The 17,856-nt window shown below is 39.4% G+C and overlaps 1 protein-coding gene across 2 annotated transcripts; it reads right to left on the bottom strand.

Annotated features, from left to right (window-relative positions):
• Positions 1 to 4,537: 4,537 nt before the first annotated feature.
• On the bottom strand, positions 4,538 to 17,674 carry HM13 (histocompatibility minor 13). Of its 2 annotated transcripts, none has more exons than XM_072414273.1 (12): positions 17,407 to 17,673; positions 17,074 to 17,172; positions 16,846 to 16,928; positions 15,319 to 15,407; positions 13,724 to 13,809; positions 13,157 to 13,282; positions 13,015 to 13,072; positions 10,789 to 10,872; positions 10,644 to 10,680; positions 9,990 to 10,092; positions 9,684 to 9,769; positions 4,538 to 4,867 (listed from the first exon to the last, which is right to left on the bottom strand). In XM_072414273.1, the coding sequence occupies exons 1-12, from the start codon at positions 17,584 to 17,586 to the stop codon at positions 4,810 to 4,812; spliced, it is 1,089 nt and encodes a 362-aa protein (XP_072270374.1). In that variant the 5' UTR covers positions 17,587 to 17,673; the 3' UTR covers positions 4,538 to 4,809. The 2 variants fall into 2 exon arrangements, with proteins under 2 accessions (XP_072270374.1, XP_072270373.1); XM_072414272.1 differs by lacking the exon at positions 4,538 to 4,867 and adding an exon at positions 8,081 to 9,070 and having other exon boundaries at positions 17,407 to 17,674.
• Positions 17,675 to 17,856: the final 182 nt, after the last annotated feature.

Below are 17,856 nucleotides of genomic sequence, written 5' to 3'. Positions count from 1 at the left end.
CATTTAAACCACTGTGTAAAAAAAAATACTGGCACGAAACACTTAGATATTCATCCCCCCCCCACCCACCCCACTATAAACATTCACTTAGGGATATTCCCAGCAAGGAACAAATACACATTGTGTCACCTTATGCCCCTACACCACAAACCATGCTAGTTCAAACATTTATAGCTAGGTATGTACAGGGTGGGTCTGCCCAAAAATTATTTAGCCCCTGGATTATTTAGAGTATTGGATGCACCAATAGCAAGATCACCCTGCTGGAATTCCCAGCCCTGGGGGGAGGGGGGAAGAATGAAGTTTACCTTCCAAAAGTTTCTTAGGTGTGTGACTTGGCATTGGAATTCCCCTGTGAATAAAATCAACAGAGAAGGGGTCAGATCCAAAGGACGAACGCCATGGAGGTTGATAAGGTAATCAGCAGCTGGGAGACGGTTCTTAGGGGTGCTCTGTGTGATTTCAACCAAATGTTCGCGGCACAAAAAAAAAAAAAAGAAACCTTGCATTGTTTAATTAAATATCCGCACACAAATTGGCCACAATAAATGTGAATGGTACCTTAACTTCAAACGAGTGGACAGAGCTTCTGATTGCAATAATAAACCTATAGTAACCTGGTCAAAAGTGAGCAAATCTGGTCCCCAATTTAATAAATATGGCATTCTAAAAGTACAGGGATATAGTGAAATTCAATATTTTCACACAGGGTAACTCAGGTATTCTAATATACCCCAGGTTTACACAATTGTACCAACAAACCAGGAAATAGATGATGACCCTGCCTCCTCCAGCTTCCTGAGTGTTACTATTCATCAGTAAAGATGTCTTATACTATAAACGACCAATAGATATGCTTTAGATATACCTGATAGCATTATAAAACATTTGAAAGGATTCCATCAGATGTGAATGCATTGATAAAAAAAACCTTTATAGGGACTACAGCAAGGTGTACATACCATTGTATAGATGGACTACAATAAAGGGATCCTCACTCCATTGGCAGACCATTAGCTTCCCTTTATGAAGAGATCCCGGAGTCGCCTATTGCCCATTACGGTTAGCAAACCTGTTAAAGAAACAGAAAATGGCGGCGCTCCCACAAAGGTGTGGGGTTTAAGCATTTGGAGGGTTAAGGAGTGCCCTGTACTTTAGAAATATACTTGTAATGCTGAAGGTTGTAGTTTATTTTAGAAGGCAGAGCTCTAAAGTTATAATTCATTTTTATTTTTGGCTTTAGAAAATACAATTTCTGATTAGGGTTATGTACAATTTATTTAATTGGACAGAGGATGGTAAGGGGTGGGGCTTATCCCTGGGGTGCGGGAAAGCTTGCCCAAAAAGAATCACTTCATTTGTCCTTTAGGGGTGGTCAATGGGACGCATAATATTGGAAACAATTAAAATTAAGCCAATCAAATTAGGTAGCTGCAGCATCTGATTGGATTATTTTTAAGACACTGTGCATGCATAAGTCATATTTTCTACTTGACAAATCCTACTGTCTATACCATCACCCCCTAAGACTGTTGGATAATGTTCACTGCAACTAACTCTGCATTACACAGCTCAAAAGATTCTGGAGGATATGAAACAATTTTTTATGTATGTTTCCAGGCAAGTGAACACACTTCTGCTTGGGGAAGGTATTTATTTTATTACATATCCGCATGTTATTTTTGGCTTCTATGGTTTACTAGACTTCTTGTTTAAATCAAATCCCTTGAGGACAAAGAGCCAAACCAAACAGAAGTTTGCTTAGTGAACTAGAGATGCGGAAGAGGAGCGCTCAAGAACGAGGAACAGAAACCAGTGGTGTCGGAAAGGAAGTGGGCCTGTAGAGCAAGGGTTGGTGAACCTGATCATAAGACTGCTGAGGGTCGAACAAAACAACTTCCTGCAAGGGGATAAATCGGGCAAAGCTTTTCAACACTAAGCAGGGTCGGTCTAGGGATAAGTAGCAGAGGGACCGCGTTGGGCACATCAGCAGGAAGGGGGTGCAAAAAGAACAGGAGCTGCAACATATACTGCTGTAGTTCACACTTGCACTTTGTCCTTTTTGCATTGGGTACTCTAGAGCCTTTTCCCAATGCATATGGCCAATGTTAGCTTTACCCTCAATTGGAGAAAATTGGGCCTACATCCGATGAAGGGCTTTTGATTTTTTATTTGTGTTACTTCATATAGACTTTTGATCTCCTTCTTCCATGAATTTGTTTTGGCCTCATGGCTTGCAGAGTTTAGGAAACATCCTAATTTTTTGTAAGCATTTGCCAACTGTTAAAAGCTAAAGTCAGCACTTCCAGATAAGCGTTAAAGGGCACTTTAAAGGGATTCTGTAATGAGAAAACTATAGAGGGAGCTGCTGTTAACATCTCCCTACATATGGAATGGTTGTTTGGTTATTCACTTACTCCTCAATCAGAGGAAATAGGTAGATCAAGCGTGCTGACTTTTAGGTTTGTGAATCCAGAGACAGCAAAAACCAACATTCCTTCTTTGTAAAGCTTTACTTTAAAGGGTGGAGGTAGCTTTTTTATTGTACCAGATTACCTGCATTCTGCATATGAGGAACACTTTAAAAAAAAAAAAAACATTTCTAATCACCAACAAACAATGAATGTAATGAAAGTAGATACAGTAATGTTTTAATATGCACACCAGTTTCTAGGGAAAGATGCAAATATTCTTTCACATACCAGCTGCTTAAGAGATAATGTGGTGGGCAGCACTTCATCTTGATGAATGGAAACAACCCTGTTCTCAATAATGTGTAGGTTTGCAGAGACATGTAGCATTTTCTTTTTAATGTACTGTGTATGAAACTGCTGAAAATCACGGACACACATGTTGGGAAAAGTGTGTGTTACATTACACATAGGGCAGGGTGGCTATAACACCTATAATGGACACATGGACGTGTACGTGTAAAGTCCAAGTTTTGAATATAATTGGGAGAGTACAAGCTTTGCCCTAATGACACCAAGAGAAGAACAAGTGGCAACAGTGATCTCTGCCACAGCAAAACACCTGGCTGGCTTTTTTCCTCTTTACAACTCTATCCAAATCTAAAAGGAAAAAATGATTTGGCTTTTATTGAAAGTAGAAAGCAGAACTATGGGCAAGCGGCAGGATAAACAGCTAAAATACATATATTTGAACTGTTTTATTAGCCCACTGATTTGCATTCCTGTTCAGATTCCCTCCAGCTGGCAAAGAGCAGAACCAGGTTCCTGACTGCAGTTAAAGGAGTGCACATTAGTCACAGACCTGTGTAGGTTATGTAAGGAAAGCACCACATGGCAGGCATAAACCCAGAATAAAAATCTTACATTTTTTTCTTAATGATAAAAGTTAAAAAGATTACTTTTTGAATCCGTTTCTCCAATGCCTCCTTCCCCATCCATTACACCATCAGCTCTGAAAATGCTGCAATGCACCAACTACCCCTTCTCCTTTTCTTGCCAGTCAGTTCTAAGCCTACTCCTATAACCCCTCCCCTGCTTTGGAGTGAGCATTTACTCCGCCTCTCCACCCCTCCCCTGCTTTGTAGTCAGCTTCTACTGCACCTTTCCACCCTCTCCTATGAAACTACATTATCTTCGCAATTACATTTACCTCCACCTCTACTACTCCTTTTCCCTACCACCATCTACAATAACTCCACCTACTCCCTTCCCTCCCCTTTTGTCTGTAACCCTCTGGCGCTTACCATACCTCCACATAATACCACCCCTGCCCATATATCCAATGCCTTCTTTAGTCAAGTTTTTCAAACACCACCATTCCCCTTCAACCCCCCATCCTAGCCTTCTACTCAACCTTTCTCTTAATACCCCTCTAAGTTTGGACCAGCTACTACTCCTCTACCCACCGGCCTTCAATCTGCCTCCATTAACACCCTTCTATGCTACTATTATCCCCTGCTTCTAAATTGTAGTTAGCTTTGCATCTTCCTTCTCTGCCTACCTCCCTCTTCTCCTTACTTATATTACCTTGCCAGCTCATTTACTACTTGCACAGCCCAAACAATGCCTCCTTCCAGACCCACCCAAGATTTACAATTTGAAGACAAAATAAGCAAAGATTGATGACTTGAAGGCTTACTTAAAGCTTTAAAAAAAACCTTTAAGATTTCTTTTATTTTTGAGAAACTCCAGTAGATATTCCCTCACCAAGCATCCTGACTATTAACAATGGTATATAGCCCTTCATGCTGTGTTCTGTCTAAAGTAAGAAAAATAAAGTGTTATCAAGCTGCAACATGCTCCCCATCATAAGGTCTTGGCTAGGGACAGAAGTGGAACATTTCAAGTAACAGATTGCTCCACATGCACAAAAGCACTTAAAATTCTGAGTGCCCGTTAACTTGAGAGGGTTAAAGACCTTGACTGGTCATAATATGCAAACACATCCTTGGGTTTTGCCACATAGTTGAAGGTTGACATCACATCCGCCATCTTGGTACACGCAATCCAGGAATGATAATATTACTCAACATTTTTCACCAAGGAAGAATCGCAGAACACAGACGCATCTTCATGGATGATTTAATACCATAGAAAGCATATCCACCATACAAAATATAAAAATATCGGCCCAGCAACACGACAGGCACAAATGCACACCCACGGCGGGTTGATGGAGAGGGGCAAAAGCTGTTTATGCGCACACATACAAACATAGCGCAGGGGAGAGGGAATTGGAAGAGAAGCTGTAATGGGGGTAACACAAAGGGTAGCAGCGCTCGACTCCCACAGACTTTTGGCCCTCCCCCTTTCCAGGGAATTGTCAAGGCAAAGCATATCAGTCCTCTTTCTTTTCATTCTCATCCTTTGACGTTTCCTTTGGCTGTTCCTCGTATCTGGAAGAAGGAAGGTGGCAATGATCATTCTGTTTCCAGATACCACAATAACGCCCCAGAAAACACCCACCGTCAAGAGCAAAACCTCAGCACTCAACTTGGGTATCCACATAAAAAATTACATCATTAAGACTTACAAGTGGTCAACAACTTTGAACAAATATACAAACTGTTTTGTTAGTGACATAAAACTGGTGCAAGGGTTCACTTCTTTTATTTCTTCTGATGAGTGTGACTGCAATTTTTATTTGATATCTAAACTACGTACAAAACAAATAAGTTTCATTGGCAGCTGCTATTAATTTTGGGGAATTGTTGTCCTATAGTGGATGTTTAAAAATGGGTGAGTGACTGACTTGGACATCATCAGTCCAAAAAGTGAAAGACTGAGCCTGGGCCTAAAAAGTGCGGTCACTCCTTGACATTGACAAACTGTCAATAAAAAAAAAAAAAACTTTGCTTTTTGGTATTAGGAAGAATTCTCATTTACCCCATCAACATTGTTTAACCCCAAGCAGCCATAACTAATTTCTACCACCTATGCACACCATCTTTATTGTTGTTTTGGTATCTCTAATCATTTGTGCTTTTCTATTCAGGGTGGACTTGGACCATTTCAGGAGATATATCAAAACGTCACCAACACCTCTAGGATGAAGTGCTTATGCACTGCTCCATTTCCCTATCTCCCACTATTACTAGCAAATCCTAGTCCAGTTGGACTTACTTTGTATGACAGGAGTGTGTGTGTTGCATAGAAGATACATCCTTTGCAACACATTATTGGTTTTACAGAAGAAATGCTGTTGAATTTTTGGAAAACAAATGTAGCACCTATGCACTGCTCCTTGTCACCTCCACCTCATTAATGGCAAATCCCTGTTTTGTATGACAGGAGTGGAGTGTGTGTTGCATAGAAGATAAATCTTTTGCAACACTACATGTCTTATGTCTTTTACTTGGGGCTCTATTTAAAAAACAGCGAATCTGACATTCCCTCAAACATTCCCATGGACCTGAAAGATTTCTATAAGTGAATGTCTGATTTCCGTTTTAAAAATAGGCCCATAGTGAAATTGTAAAAATTTTTCTGGTCCACCTTGGGTGTAGAGGCCTAAGAGGTGAACCAGTTACAAATATTTTAAAAAGTAAAATAAATTTTGATGAGCAAGCAGTACTTTCTCTTAGGATGATTTGTTAAAGGAAAAAAAAAAAACAGAAGCAAGTTAAACAAAAAGCAGACTTAAAGAGGAACTAAACTGAATACTGTGAAAAAAAAAAAAAAAATACACTTACCTTCTATCCCGCAGGGCAGTCCGATCCATCCAGGGGTGTCCTGCATCAGGTCCTGGGTCGTCCCGGAGCCAGCGCTCTGGGCGCCACCATCTTCGTCTCTATTTTCGAGTTCTTCATCCTGCATCACCTGACCCAGGCGCGAGATCGGGTGACGTAGGATGGAAAAAAAACCTTGCCGATCTCACTGTGCAAGTGTTAGATCGACAATTTTTTTTTTCTTTGCTTGAAAAGGCTACTTCTGCGCATACCTGAGATGCTCGGGCATACGGAGAAGGAGCACCCTTTTATGTAAAGTGAAATTTCTGAGTTTAGGTACGCTTTAAACCCCGTCAAGACATCCAAGCACATCACAGAAATGTCACTAAAAACTTATCTTTCATGATAATTTACAATGACAGATGAATGAATGAGCACTGTACACACAGCACCATTATGATCTATGCAGAGAAGAGGACAAATAAGTGGCACCCTAATGTGCTCTCCTGCATACGAATGGACAGTGGTTGTTCCCTTATCCCTTATGATGCACCAAATATTGCCTCTGAAGAATATGTACCTGGAAAATTCTCCATCAGGGACTTTTTTGGTGAAGGTCAGATTCAATGCTTTATAAAGAGACCCCAATGCAAAGCTGATCTCTTACAAGGTAATATTTTGTCTTACCTCATTACAATGAAAGCTTGGAGAAAAAGCACCTTCACATTCTACAAAACTGAACTGAGATTGCAACAATCTAAATAGACATTAATTTTATATCATCAGATAATGAGATTATAGCTCTGATAATTGTGAATAGATTTAAATTATAATTCACATGTGCAGTTTTTTTCTCTAGATTACTAGCTGAGATGGTTTTATTCCTGTAGCTCCTATGCCATTATGGTCTTCTTTAGCTCTACTTCTGTACAATCTGTGAATGATGCTAATATGATCATGTAAAAAGAAACATACATAATGTCTACCTACCATCTTCATTGCACATGTTCTACAGTGAATTAAAAGTTATTCTATAAAGCACCAAGGATACCCTGATATCTCAATTGTGATTGTGTTCTCTGCCTTTGCCGACCCTCACAGCATCTCAAATGAGGTCAATGGGGTCAATATTACCGTAATAGGCTTATAGTAGGGTACAAGAGGTTGGTGAAATGTTGACCACAGCAACCAGTCTCTCTTTGCATATAGCAAATGACATAACAAGTACAATATCTTAGAGGCCCATTTATTGTATTTCAGTCTGGTTTGCTTAACTATTAAGAAACAAACATAAAAATGGAGGTCTTTTTTTTAATAATAAAAGAAAGATTTGCCCTTGTCAGCTTTAAAGTGTGGTGGTGGAAAAGTTTCCTAAAGATACTCATGTGGTCACAGCAGGATTTGCCCACATGTATGGGAAATGTACTACATGGTGAATCTTTGATATAGGACATGAGAGAAAATAGCACCCTAGGTAACAGAAATTGCACAGAAGACCTGTAAGGATGTTCTAAATCCATGCTTTTGCCAAAAGAATGTTGTCACAATTGGATTGTTAGAAACTAGTGACAGAACACCGGTACTCTGATGTCCCCGAAAATCAATGTCTCTTACCTGCTTTCTTTTGTTCTGGTAAATATGCCATTAAAAAATTTTGTTTTATTGTTTTGAAAAAAAGCACAAAAATGCCTGTGGATTTTTGCCAGAGATCACTAGTTCCCTGCCACCTGATGGCCAAGCCCTTTGTACAGTTTTGTGTTATCTTAATACATAATAGCTGATTGAATGATAGGACTAAATAACACCTTTCCCTGAGAGAAGAGGAAGGAAACAGAAATGTTCTGTAATTCTTTCCTACGGTGACCACACGGTTTCTGAGGAAGCTTTGACACCCTAGGACAGAAAGTTAGTGGGGAAAAAAATGCAGCCAGCACATCCAAAGACTGATAAGCGGCAATATATTACATGTTTATTCTTAGTTTTGACATACTTTTCAGTAAAATGCAAGGTCCGCTTGTTAGGGTTGGGTGCCCTTCCCTTGTAAATATTGCTAAATAATGGTATACCAACAATGTTTTTTTTAATGAACACCTCCCTCTTCTGCCAGCAGTGCCAGGATGGCGGCACAATCTTTCTGAAATGAATACAAAGCAGACCGAATATCAAGAGAAGCCACTCGTGTAATGGATTGGAGCATTATCCCATGGTATTGGCCTGCTCTCCATTCACCATGTATCTTCCCAGAAGGATGGTCACAGCCCACTGCAATGCTGAAGGATAAGGTAAGGTGATTATATAATCAAATCATATCTAATCTTACATCAAGTAGCAATTTTTACGTAAGGAGGGCACACAACGTTTTACTTCCAGGTCCACTTCATGCTAATAGGCTCATTTAGAAGACCTTCTCTTACCACACATGAAAATAAAAAAAAATACAGATTATAAAACACAACAATGTACAATTTGTGCGACACATATACTTCATAGCAAGACCCCTTCTACAGTCTTTTGATCCAACAGGCACTGTGTAGCTGGACGCCCACCTTATGAATATTGAAAAGGGAGGGGAAACCTTAGGTGCAAAAGTAACCCTGTGTACATAATTACAGGTATGGATTCCAGAATAGAAAGTTAATGTCCGCTGGGTAACAGAGAGGTGATGCAGATGATGGGAGTCTAGTCATGTAGTCTTTTGAATGGTAGGTGAAGTTGAGTTGGGGGTTTGGCTATAAGTGGGAAGCTGTGCCTGTCCAAATGCAGATATGAATGGAGGCTCTTCACATAGAGCTGGGGTTCAGCTGCCGCCTGCGGCGAGGGGAACAGGTTTTTGTTTGCATGGATTCGGCAAGGCTGGCAGGAGATCCAGAGACCACCGGAAAGTGAGAGAGGCGAGGAGTGTGAGGTAGAAGTTCCGCAGAGGACTCATAGCTGTGAAGGAGGAGAGGACAGGAGGTGCAAAAAGAGCAAGGATAGACCATGGGTGAATAAAATTGGGGCAGGAAAAGAAATGAGGGGACAAAATGGGCACAAATGAACACACACAAAAAAGAGGGGGGGCCAAAGTCACAAGCACACAAAAAAGGGGGGGGGGGGGGGGGGGGATCGAATGCATAAGAACCAGGCAAAAAGAGAGGAGAAGACAAAACAGTACAGGTACACAGATAGAAGAGAGCAAATAGAGGAAATTGGGTGACCACAGAAAGTAAGAGAGTCACAAATAAAACAACACAGGGAAAATCCATCACATTAGGAAAAGACGCCATCATCCGGAGGACATTGTAAAAAGAAAGAGGTTGGCAAGTAGTATGGGAAGGGGGGGGGGGGGTCCGGCAACCAGAGATTTATAAAGAATGATGAAAATCGTAAAACACAACGGAGGAAAAAGAAAAAAAACAGCAGAATGCAGAGAATGGAGGAGGTGGAGGAGAAGGAAGAGAAAAAAAAGGAGGCAGAATTGTGTAAAGAAAGTTTCTATACTCCCCTAAATCCCAAATTTCTATTCTACTGCCCCCTTGCAGCAAGGACAAGTCCCCGTTCTCACCTGAACATCTCCGTCAGCTCTCCTTTCACCAGGGCTACCAGCAGAGGGAAACCAATGCAAGCTGGGACCAGATACAGCAAAGCTGGCTGTAAAGGAGCAAATAAAAGCTGGGTCAGTATCGGACACATACTCGTAGCAATGGGCTGTCAGACAGGATCTGTCACATTTAGCATTGAACAAGGGAGATAGAAAGAAAAAGGCACAAAATAGCACTTTGTCTAATTACAGACATAAAGGCAACGTAACTTCCTTGTGCACTGTGGTGTAAATTCAAAAGAATTTGTCCATCATAATTTCCTTCCTCACCTGAGCATGTTTGAAGGTGTGCATCACAAAGATGGTGAGTGCTAAACCAAAGATGTACGCCAAAAAGCTGGTGTAGAAGTATGTGCGGGAGTTCTTCTTTAAGCTGTAAAACAAAAAGAGCTTTATGTATTACACAAAGACTACAGTCATATTAATGTGGCTCATCTGTAATAAATAAACACCTTACAATGTGGGGTTGACAACAAAAAAAAATGTATCCCCAGCACTGCCTATAGGTTTACATATGGAAGGAAATGCATAATAAAATTACCAGATTTTTTTTAGGTTTTTACTTTAGCTAGGAATAAGAACCGTATTTGCCACATTCACTCTCATTACACAAACATTAGGTGTGAAGTGAATGGAGTTGTATTTTTTTTTTTTTTTTTTATGTAAGAGGAACTATTGTTTAAGGTAGCGGATACAACTAAATTTCACCAAATGAATCCTTATCTTTGGTGAGCGGCAAACAATACATTATCTTATTTGTCATTCCTTGTTAATGGCTTTATGTTTGAACAGAATTACAATGCAAAATGTATTATTGCGTATTATGTTGGCGTTAAATAAAACCTGTTTATTAATTTTAATAAAATAATAAATTCAGCACCATCTAGTGGTTAATGCCATGTACTTCTCAGGTCCAGTACTCACCTAACGTCAAAACGGAGCAGCAAAGCAATGAAGATACCTGAGGAGATAAAACAGAATGTATGGCAAAATAATATTTAAATAAAATACATTTTGATGTATCAAACTTTTAATGGGTTTGTTGCTTAAAACCATTAAAGAGCCTCACCTGGAATGACAATGTCACCAAGTCCCAACATTGCAAAATTATTGGCTGCAAGTCCTCTTTCCAAAAGGTCCTGTGGGAAGACCACTGAGGGGAACACAAAAGGGAAAACAAGGTGGTAAAATTAGGCCCAGCTAGAGGGTTAGAGAAGACCTGAACAGAAAAAGAGAGGATTAGAGTTATGTAGGATATAGGATCTTAAATATGCAAATGCATTCCCCTGAAAGATTTGCCTTGTTTTCAAATACAGTACTCCTTAACCACCTGGCCGCTACACCTGACCTTGGTTCGGGTCTATCGATTTTGCACAAATCGATGAACCCGAACTTTTCTCACTGTCTAATTCCCCTTACTTACCTGGTCCCCACTGCGATGATCCAGCGTCGATCGCAAAAAAAAAAATTCCTCACCTTCTCCACGCAACTCCTCCGGACACGTCTTGTATCTTCTTGCTTCATCCGGCGAGTGCAGTGCATGCGTCGGTGCGGGAAATTCAAAATTTTGTATTGAGTTCCTTTGCATTGAACTCAATACAAAAAAAGCTGTATTGAGTCCAATACAAAAAAATCCTTATATAATATTTAATTGTATTATATATATATATATATATATATATATATATATATTTTATAAGCTACTGTACATTACATTATACGCTATTTTTTTTTTTAAACTTTTTTTTAAAGATTTTTTTTGTGTTTTATAAAAAAAATTTTTTTATTAAATTTATAAAATTTTGGACATATTTCAGCGAGTTATGCATTAATTCAGTGAATTATAGCCTACAATCTAAAATAAATTTCCATGCAAAAAATGTAACACTTTTTGCATGGAAGTTTGGAAAGAATTAGAATATTCCGGCGTTCGCGTACGCGTCCCTTGGCGATTTTGTATTGGATTCAATACAAAGTCCTGTATCCAATCCAATACAAAATAATAGAAAATATATTTATGTGGTTTTGTCTATAGGTATGTGACGGACACTAGGGAGGTGTTTTACAAAAATATATTACTATACAGTATACCGAATTATCGCATTTTCAGTATTTTTCATTTATTTATGTATTCTTGTTTAAGCTGATTTTTGTGTATTTTAATTTTATTAAAAGTATTTTTTTTATACATGATTGTGTGTTTCAAACATTTTTTATATTCATGATATCTACTAGAACCCTGTTCGGACATATTTCTGTAAGTTACAGGTCTACAATTTAAAAAAAAAAATTTCATGAAAAACAGTGTACCGCTTTTGGAACAGAAATCTAGACATCAGTGTAACGCCCAGGTGGTTAAAATAGGCAGAGCATTGACAAATAACCCTATCCTGTAACATCATAGCTATCTGCAGAGTAGGACTATCTAAAACATTGCTGCCCCTGACTGCTAATTTCAGAAGATTTGCTGATGTTATATCATGTTCTGCTCACTGTTGTTGCTGGAGATGAAGCTGTACATGGTGTCCTGCAGAGCAAGTATCTCCCTGCTACAACCTAATACATTCTGGTAATCTCTAACTAATCCACTACACCTTCTGCTTTGTGAATATTCCTTGGGACAGCAAGACAGCTCCATCATACACAATCAAGTTCTTGTCTTACACAATACAGAACAAAGCATGGGGAAAAATCATTAGGCGATAAAGGTAAGGAAAAAGACAGTGGGGTTTTTTTGCAAGATGACAATGGCAGTCAGAATTCTTATTTTTTTTTTTCTTAACACAATGTTTTAATACACAAGTCATTTATCAATGTGTTCCTAGTGCACCTGTGTAGCTTTCTGTTTGAAGCCATGTATCAGCATCAGACCTGCTCTGAAAGCCTCAGTCTGTGACTGTATACAACAACTTCAATGCTAGGACTTTAACACAGAGACTAGCTTTAAACTGCAGGCCTCCCCTATGACACAAATGTAATTAAATAAATCCAAAAAAAAGGAATGCCAGTGCTGCAGGATTGCAATGCTTTGCATACCAATGCTGAAACTATTATGCAAAGTCATAGCATGGGTACCCCCTTCCAATAGGTAATGGTCTTACAAAGGCTTGTATTATCCCAGAAGGTAAATGGCTGTGGAATTCAATAGAACACTTGATTTAAGAGGATGAAACATGACAGGAAGCTGAAAGGATTTAGGATGGACAATGGCAGCGGATTAACAAAAGAAAGAACATAGAGCAGAGAGAAAGCGTAGAGAATTAAAGAGATGAGGAACTGCCAACTAGATGCTTACATTTGATTGGTGCCTCGAAGGATTTAGCCACTGTTACCATGACATTGGTCCCAAATACCTTAAACAAAACAACAGCAAGTTAGATCTTATGTTTGGTTCACAAAGGTTTTATGCTTTATAACCGCCCCTTCATCACACTCACCCAAAAGACATCATAGATAAAAAGCCCCCCCAGCAGAATGCAGCCTGTGCTGACGTTGTTTAGGTGAAGCAGCTCCACTCCATTCAGGGCAAATGCCAAACCAAAAAGGTTATTGGCAATCCAGTGCTAGAAAGAAAAGGGAAAATTATAAATTAAAAAACAATACAACAAAAAAAAATATTTAAAAAAAAAATTTTGCAGCCCACATTTTCTACAAAATTCCTCATCACTGCTAGTTGTCCATATGGAACAGCGTGCAAAATTCTTCTGCTTTGTGCTTATCCTTGTATTGAACTTTTTGTTTTTCAGTAAAACCCCTTCCTTCTTATCATCAAGCTATACTGACATCATATTTCTGTAACATTTACACAATAAAGAATTGATTTGAACACAAATCGCTGGGTCAGAATCTTGGCTAAGGCACTATCTGCATGGAGTTTGCAGATTCACCCGGTGTTTGTGTAGGTTTCCTCTGGGTACTGTGGTTTCCTCCCAGCGCTGCGTAATATGTTGGCGCTATATAAATACTGTGTAATAATAAAAACATTACTGATTGCCAAAACTCACCTTCTTCAAGAGGTACCAGACACCAACTATGCCACTGAGGATTAGACACACCAGATCCCGGGTATCAAATTCATAATTCAATATCTCTGCGGAACACAGAATGAGGTGAATATTTATAGGCACAGTACATGAAAAAGTATTGTATTGTTAAATACATATTAATATACTATTTGGTATATTATAGTTTGTATGTGTTTATGTTTTCTTTACTATATTTCAAATGCCCCTATATAGGTCTAGCAAAGATGCAAGAATCAGGAAAACAAATATACAGCATTGTTGGAAGTGTGAACAACAATCAGATTCTATGTTTTCAAAAGAAACCTGCTGCAAACACTGGAATTGGATTGGGTATACATATAAGTCCCTATTGCTCCCCCACCCCTAAAAGTAACCTGAACTACCCTAAATTTTAAAGTCCACAGAGTGTTTTCATCCAGAACTGTGCTGTACAGGATGCAAAGGATGGAAACAATTTGTGGACTCTGAGCCTGGATTTAGATAAATACTGATCTTACGGGGAAGTTGGATTACTTCAGGCAAGCAAGAGAAGGGAACGGGCAATTATATACCTATTCTATAAAGTACAATTAAAGACAACAAATTATTCGAAGTATGAGTGAAAACCTACGATGTACAACTGGCAAATACCAGGAAATGACGGGGATTATGCTGACCAAACATTTTGCATTTACAACTTTTGATTGACAATATAATCAAAAGAGATTTAAATACCAAAACGCAACATATTATCAATATCAACAACTTCCAAATCGATTTTACATTTTAAAAGACAATAAAAAAAAAGGAAAAGTAATGAATAGCTAACAAAACAAAACACATGTATTATGTCTAGAAACAGAATTGAATATTAAGGGATTTTCTAATTCTTTCATTCAGGATTTGTTGCCAAGATGACAAGAAATGAAGGCTATTGGTAGAGCTGGGGGGGGGGGGGGGGGGGGTGCATAATATTAAAAGAATCAAAACCTATGGGTACGGCTGGGGAAAGGTTATATATATATATATATATATATATATATATATATATATATATATATATATATATATATATATATATGAGAAGAAATTAAGGCTATGGGTACGGCTGGGGGGGGCGGTTATGTATAATATGACAAGAAATAAAAGCTATGTGTACAGCTGGGGGTTATGTATATTATGATAAAAGAAGGCTCTGAGTTGGGCCTGGGAACTCTATCTGGGATGTTTCTAGTTCCAGGTAATCACAAGGTACAGGACATCATAGCTAGTTCACGCAGCCATTGTTGTTTAAGTGTACAAGAAGTGCAGGTAACCCAACCTCAGGGCATTAGTTAACATGTGACCGGATCTTTCTATTTATATTAGCACAATAATAAAGGTGATTTGACTGTGCTGTTAAACCACAACTAAGAGCTAGCGAGAGAGAGTGAGAGAAAGAGCTAGAGATAGATAAAGAGAGCTAGAAAGACCAAGCTAGAGAGAGAGCAAGAGAATTAGCAAGAGAGAGAAGGCAGCCAAGTGCAATAAAGAGAACATGTGAGACAGAAGGACCATGTCAGAGGAATGGTGTATCCAGTTCTCCGGTGCCTCACCTTCCTTACTCTCTCCGGAGCCCTGAGTGAAGAGCAGCTGATACTGTTTGTTGGGAAAGTTTTCTGGGAAGATCCTGTTCATGGCTGGGCTGTAAAATAAAAGAGATGTAATCAGTTTCTTCTTATAGTGAATGCAGCAAAGACCTATAACCGTGTCTCCCCCTGTCTCTATATATGATTTGTAATTATACCACAAGACATATTTGCTTCCTACTTTACAGCATACCCGAGTCAGCAAACTCAATGAAAACAATGATGAGATAAAAGCTCCATCTAGTAGCTATTCTACAATCTAATAATAAAGCAGACCTATCACCACAATTTTAGCTCTTTATGCAAGGGTGACTATATCTTTTATGTAATAATAATTAAATAATGTTTTATTTTTTTTAGGGAGGTCCCCTCCCCTTCCTTCTTTACCAGCATGGTAGAAGACTGAAAGGGAAACCCGCAGCCTCCCCCGAAAATGACAAAAAAGTCACATATCTCAGGACGCTGTGGGCTGCTCCTATGCACATGCTTGGCATCAGGCTTACATCATGAGGGGCTTTCCTAAAATGTATAAAAAAGTGTCTGATCTTACTCATGTGCAGTAAGATTGGCACTTTTTTCCTTTTACATTTGTAGGAAGATTGTCATCCAATCATGCGCCTGTGCAGTGCGAGTTCGGGTGACCTGAAAAAGAAGAACCCAGAAGAAGAAAAAAAGATGTCCATGCTCATTGTCCTGTGTAGCACCAGAAATAAAGGAGCTGATACAGATCAGGACTCGCTGTGATTGGTTTGTAGGAGTGATTTTTTTTTTTTTTTTTTTACTATTAAAGTTCTGCTTTAACTAACACATATGTGGAAGAGCAAATCTGCAGGAACATGAGCACCACATCAAAACAAACTTTATGGTACTTACAGGTAGTCCCCAGGTTACATACACAATAGGGACTGTAGGTTTGTTCTTAAGTTGAATTTGTATGTAAGTTGGAACCAGTACATTATTTAAATAAATGCAATAAGGACAGATGTTTGTCTCAACATATTATTAGGCAGCATGGTGTCAGTAACTGTATAAAATCCTCACTGTGAGTTAATCACAAACAAAGCAGAAAAAAAAATTCTTTATGGAGCCTAGACATTCATTTCCTTCTGGAGCAAGCTGTGCTTTGATTGGAGTTTGTCCAATCAATGTGGAGTTTGTCTTGGTCATTAAAGAGTTACAAGAGGCTCCAGAAAGAGCTCAGACCCCGAAGATCATCCACAACCTCAGCTGTGTTTAGCAAAAGATTTCTTCTGCAAGTCATGCAAACCTCCCCCCTCCAGCCTAGTTCTGCACACAGCTAGCCCTGTTTGTATCTAGGAGGCGTCCGTATGTTGGATGTCCTTAACTCAGGGACTAACTGTACTGCAATGACAGAAATCACTCCTTATTTTAGATGGAGCAAATGTAATTGACAGCAATATGACAAATTCTGGTAGCTGGGTTCTTTGCCCTGTAAATAATTCTGAATGTAAAAGGACAGATATGATTTCTCACCTGATTGTGTGTGCCAGGGCTAAGACTCCTAGGATGAAGAAATACATGGAGAGAAGCAGATTTATATATTCTTGTGAGAAGATCTGTGGAAGAAGAGATACATACAAAAATTACTATAATTAAAAATTACTAGATCTATACATCTTAATAATCAGTCGCCGATATCACATTATGGGAATGACTGGATGTGGGGGAGGGGGGCATCCATAACACTCCACATTCACTCACCTTAAAAAAAATGTAAAGCCCGAAAAGGGTGCAGCTGGCGATGATTGGGAAGCGAGCGGCGTCCCGACTGGTTATCGTCTCCGGCATGTCGTTGGAATTCTGAGGGGGTGATGGATAGATTAAAAGAGAACTCCAGCCACAAATATTGCTACATATGTGAGATATGGAATGGTATAATAAATAATGCAATAATGAGGTGTTAGTGTGAGATCTGATATTATATATTAATGTGTAAAGGTGAAATATAAAATAATAAGAAGTAAATATAAAGTGTAACATGACATGAATAGGTGTACATATAATAGACATAGGGGTGACCCCCCCGTACATTACCTTCCCCCGGGCACAGCTGACACTCCTTATAGCCCCGAAAAAGATGGGCAGCAGTGCCATCCCCAGCAGGCTGCCATAGGCCAGCGCGGTGCCCTCTGGGGAGCTGAGCAGCTTGGCCGTACCGTTACCGGGCACCTCGGTGCTGTCATTGTGCAGGGCGGAGGGTTCCAACTCCGCCATGTCCGGCTGCTCTATTAGGTATCAAGGCTTGCCGGTAAGGACACGTTACCAATAGATGCCGGAACTGACGTCACACGAGAGCGACTGGCTACGGAGCTCTCTTCCCTGACAACCGGCTCCGGCGTCACTAGGGGGCGGGACCTGATACCTAGCAACGGGAGGCAGAATGGGTACCAGGGAGCTAGTAGAGAGTTCATGGGAGAAAAGCTCTCTGCCTCCCTGTGTATTATAGCTGTGTATTATAGCTGTGTATTATAGCTGTGTATTATA

Source organism: Pyxicephalus adspersus, chromosome 6, assembly GCF_032062135.1.
Source record: "Pyxicephalus adspersus chromosome 6, UCB_Pads_2.0, whole genome shotgun sequence".
Lineage (NCBI taxonomy): Eukaryota > Metazoa > Chordata > Amphibia > Anura > Pyxicephalidae > Pyxicephalus > Pyxicephalus adspersus.
The sequence above is the reverse complement of the archived record's forward strand: the minus strand, read 5'-3'. Positions and strand labels throughout refer to the sequence as shown.

What these genes read in the sequence shown, in the direction of transcription:
- HM13 (XM_072414272.1), bottom strand. Translation starts at nt 17,586, where the DNA reads ATGGCGGAGTTGGAACCCTCCGCCCTGCACAATGACAGCACCGAGGTG. An exon ending in TCAGCTGTGCCCGGGGGAAG is followed by an intron (nt 17,173 to 17,406) that starts GTAATGTACGGG and finishes TCACCCCCTCAG; the next exon opens with AATTCCAACGACATGCCGGA. An exon ending in TCTGGTACCTCTTGAAGAAG is followed by an intron (nt 13,283 to 13,723) that starts GTGAGTTTTGGC and finishes TTTTCTTTCTAG; the next exon opens with CACTGGATTGCCAATAACCT.